General features: G+C 25.4%; 1 protein-coding gene across 3 annotated transcripts in view; it reads left to right on the top strand.

Moving 5' to 3' along the window:
* The first annotated feature begins 3,520 nt into the window (after positions 1–3,520).
* Positions 3,521–5,015, top strand: part of LOC126910369 (uncharacterized) — an 18,787-nt gene continuing 17,292 nt past the window's right edge. For all 3 annotated transcript variants that reach the window (XR_007705240.1, XM_050692882.1, XM_050692881.1), the window contains exon 1: positions 3,521–3,688. Coding sequence is in view for 2 of the 3 variants with exons in the window: in XM_050692882.1 (XP_050548839.1) it covers positions 3,602–3,688 (87 nt within the window). In the remaining variant the exon portion in view is untranslated. The remainder of the gene's footprint in view (positions 3,689–5,015) is intronic.

Below are 5,015 nucleotides of genomic sequence, written 5' to 3'. Positions count from 1 at the left end.
TAATTCTTTATTTATTTTTTATGTAAAGAACTTTTCGCAGCAGTTATGTGAAATGTCTTGCGAAAGAAATCAAAGTTTTTTTATTGTTAAAATACATAATTGCTTGAGTTATCAGTTTTTTCAATTTTTAATGTACCAATCTATAATATTTTGTGAACTCTCTTACCATACAAAAGTTCGTTATTTTATCATTAAAATAACTAACTGAAAAACCCGAGTGTGTTATCAGTCTAGTGGTTTTTCAATAATTTTTACTTATTACTACATAAAAACCTCCTCTCTGAATTATGGTTATTAACAGTTTCACAATTGTTCTTTAAATTCAAATATTTTAAGAGCATGATCCTATATGTATAAAGGTAATATAGAAAGTTTTTTATTGTCATCCCATTCATTCGATTTCGCGACGTGATCGAAATACTAAAGATATTTATCAATATCCGTTTCCACATCTCCCGAATATGTTAACGGTTAGAAAAAATTTGAAATATTTCTATATATTATACACTTATGAACAAAACCAAAATGATAGAAGTTATTATTATGTCCAAACAACAATTGATATTCCAAAAAAAGTTATAATATTATTAATAAAAATTTACTTAAATAATCTGACTGTAACTCGTATACACTTTAGGGGAATTGACTTCGTATATGAAAGCCTTAAAAAGATAGAAAGTATATCTCGGAACTCGATTGAAATACAAAGACTGGTCCATCCATCATATGTTAGGGGGTTGTTTAATACTTGAGAATCTCGGTCAAAACCAAGAATCGGAAGCTACCCGACGTCTGTCCAAATTTTGTCCTTATCTCCTTAAATGAGTTTTAATTACCTGAAGAAGACACAGTCAATCGTGTACCTTAGTTACTAGAGAAATACTATATAATATAGTTTAACTATTGTTTTATGTCAACGACAAAGTAAAGTTATATTTTAGATGTTCAGTAAATATACGTTATGTGTAATGTACAATACGTCTGGCCTGAATGCTAATACAGTTGGTTAGTAGGTATATTTAAGTGAGACGGAGTTTGGCTATGATGACAATTGGCGATAGACGGAGTCATTGAAAAAAAAAGTCCAGTTTTTAATATGTAATATTATATTATTCCTTATAATATTATGTTATATTTGTACATGTATATCACATATTATAAATATATAAGATCACCACAACAGGGTTCTCTTATTTAAAATACAAAATAACCAGTTTATTATGAGATAAAATCTTGTTAATGTAGAGATTTTCAAGTAATGCCTACACGTAGGGCCCCACTACAATTAAAAAATTAGAATAGAAAGAATCAGCTTCCAAGATCACAGTAGGGATCCCTGGTCTACCCTCTTTGGACTATAAAAAGTTATTTTTCCCCATCTAAAACATTTCTTTCGGCGATTTTAAAATACACAAAATTTGTGACACTCTATTCAAGATTTCACTTTCCAGGACTTAGTCGTTTTTTTTTAATTAATTTGTATATAGAATATTTTTTCCTTAAAAAATTAAATGGCACTTAGAAATTTTAGAGTGAATTTTGTTTTGGTGAATCTTTTAATTTAAATTTATTTGAATTTAATTTTGATGTTCGTTTAACCACAAAAACATGTTCAGAGGTATTAATTTTACTAAGATGTGTTTTTTTTTTTTTTTTGTGTCTGTTACCACTTTTTCTCAGCTCTCACCGAACCGATTTCTTTCAATGATACGTCAAAAGATCACAAATCGTATCTAGTTGAAGACATTACCCTTAAAAATTGAAAAAAATTCTCTCGTTCCCCGCAAATGGGGGAAATATGCAAAAAAATTACAAATTTAAAAATCGCTAATTTTCGAAATTTTTTCAATTTTTTTTACTAAAAACTTCCATAACTTTTTGAAAAATCAACAAATCAACATAATTTTTTTTTATACTAAAACCTTAGATATTTACCTTTCATTTTATATTATTTTTTTGAAAATCTATCACTTAACCTGCTCATTAGGGGGGATTTAAAATAGCAACTTTTTTACAAAAATTAACTTTTTCAACTTAATTTTTGAAAATGTTCCGGAAATACTGCGTCCTTCAAACATATATCAAATTAAAGCTTATTTTATGTACTATAAAATGAAAAAAAAAAATTTGTCCCGACACTTTTTCTTCTACATTTAAACGGCTGCCGTAGTTAAAAAAACACTATTTTTGTGTTAAAATTTTCGATTTTCGATTTTAAATTTTCAACTTAAAAATGCTATAACTTTTTGAAAAATGTATATATCAGCACAAATTTTTTTTTTCTAAATACATTATAAGTACATCTTTCATTTGACATACTTTTTATTAAAATTGGACAATTTCCCCTTATATAGGGGGCGTTCAAAACTTAAAATATTGTAAAAAACATAGATCTTTTTCAACTGAATTTTTGAAAGTGTTCCGGAAATACTGCGTCCTTTAAACATATATAAAATTAAAGCTTATTATATGTACTATAAAATAAAAAAAAAAAATTTGTCCCGACGATCTATCTTCTATGTGCAAATGGCTGTCGAAAATTAAAAAAAAATGTAATGTTTGCGATAAAAATTACCTTTTATCGGGATGTTTTTTGTGCTTAAAACTGCCATAACTTTTTCAAAAATTAACAAATAAAAATAATATTTTTTTGTATTAAAACCTTAGATATTTCCCTTTCATTTGATATAATTTTTTTTGAAAATCTACCACTTATTCTGTTCACTGGGAGGATTTAAAATAGTAACTTTTTTACAAAAAATAACTTTTTCAACTTAATTTTTGAAAATGTTCCGGAAATACTACGTCCTTTAAACATGTATCAAATTAAAGCTTATTTTATGTACTACAAAATGAAAAAAAAAATTTGTCCCGATATTTTTTAATATTGTATATTAAGCTATAATTTAAGGTAAATGTGTCGAATAATATTTCCAATACTAGGTGTGACGACTGTTTTTTCATATCGTGGGTTACATTATAAATCATGTAACTATTAATACAGCAGAGAGATAAATAAGAAACATGACCAATAAAATAAATCAAAATAAATTATTTATTTCTATATTTTTAGTTCAATAGAATAGTTGAATAAATGTGCAAAAAACATGTGGTTTGTAAATTATTAAAAATAAAAAATAATGTTTTTGTTATATTTTTAGTTAGATAATTTATTATAACTATTTATTGAGAAATTTAGCAGAAATTAAAAAAAAAAACAACTGCAAAACGTCAAGGCTTATTAATTTATAGACTTAAATTTCAGTTTTCAGTGATAACTGAAACAAAAGAAATCAAGTTTTTACTAGTATTTTTAGAACAATGACGACAATAAAATAATTATATAAAATTAGTTTCTGCATCTTCATCAATAAATAATAGGTTTACTTAGTTTTAAATAAGAATTATTATATATTAAAAACAAATTTTAAATTTATTAAACGCTTTTATATCTATTTTAAAAATACTTAAAAATGACATTTTTCTAAATCAATAAATCAACATAGTAGTGTTATAAAATAAATTTAATTTAAATGAATCTATCATTTCAATTGTTTAACTTAACAGTTTTATTCCAAAATATTGATTTATCAAACCAACAATGTATTTCTATATTTTTATCGTGATGTATCTCACTAGAAGTCTTTCAAACGCATTTCTTTTTTTATATCCACCTATGATAGATCAGGTAAAACGATATCATTTAATTTTTAATAAAAGTAAATTGTTAAGTGTTTTCTAATTAAAAAATTCATTTTGAGGAATAATTAAATGATTATTAAGATGTAGATTATTTTTTATTTTATCTTATATAGATATAGCATTTTTACACAACGTATCAAATTTAGTTCGAATTTGATGTTAGGATAAAAAAAAATTGCCATGGTTTTTATTCGACAATCAAAATCTCATGTATATAATTAGTAATGCGATAATTAAAATGTTGCTCATACTTTAATTTTAAATTATAGTTACCATAACAAAATAATAAACATTTTAGAGGGTTTCTACCTTTTTTTAAAAAAAAAAAAATTAGTGCTTTTCCTTTAAAAAGAAATTTTTCCAAAAATTATTTCAGTTTTTTTTTTTAATTAACTATTCTTATATAAGAAAACGAAAGCACAGTAGGGTCGCAGCACAGTGTAGAAGTGGCATAGTTGGGACAAATATAGATGATTAGTAGCTCTTTCATTTATATGTATTATGTACGAATACATTTTTGTTACTTATGAATAAATACACTGGTCTACAAGGAATTTTCATCACAGACCAGAATATACTTTTTTAAACCTTTTTGCGCCGATTTAAAATTTGCAATTAGATTTTTTCTATCACATATTTTTGAGATTATTACTAATTAGTAATATGAGTGTTTACATATAAAAATAACCCAGCACAGAGGAGTCGTGACACATTGGTGACGTGGCATAGTTGAGTCAAGTGTAATAATATCTGACAGTGTTTAAAATCACTATGATAAAAAACGCTTTCTATGCTATATTAATTTTTTATTTATATAATATTTATGAAAATCTGTACTCCCCTTGTCAGGTATTTTAAAATAAAATAAAATACAAAACCCAGAATTTTAACACAAAAATAGCAAATTTTTGAATACAGTAGTCATTTTTACCGTGAAGACAAATCCAGAGGTCAAATTTTTTTTTTTAAATTAAAGTATATTATATAAGCTTTAATTTAAGATATATATAAAAGTGTCAGTATTTCCGGAATACTTTCAAAAATTAAATTGAAAATATCTTAGTAACAATACGCATGTTTAAAGTTTTGACCCCCCTTGTTAAAGGGGTATGATCCGATTTACAGAAAAAGCGTGCCAGATGAAAGGGGTATATAAATATTTATTATAAAAAACCCAGCACAGGGGGGTCACGGCACAGTGGTGACGTGGCATAGTTGGATCAAGTATAATGATATCTGACAGTGATTAAAATCACTATCAAAAAAAAACGCTTCGATGCAAATCTTTAGATAGTGTTTAATTTTAAAAAAAT

Source organism: Daktulosphaira vitifoliae, unplaced genomic scaffold (assembly GCF_025091365.1).
Source record: "Daktulosphaira vitifoliae isolate Bord-2020 unplaced genomic scaffold, ASM2509136v1 Scaffold_1, whole genome shotgun sequence".
Classification (NCBI taxonomy): domain Eukaryota; kingdom Metazoa; phylum Arthropoda; class Insecta; order Hemiptera; family Phylloxeridae; genus Daktulosphaira; species Daktulosphaira vitifoliae.
This window is presented reverse-complemented; position numbering and strand designations above follow the sequence as displayed.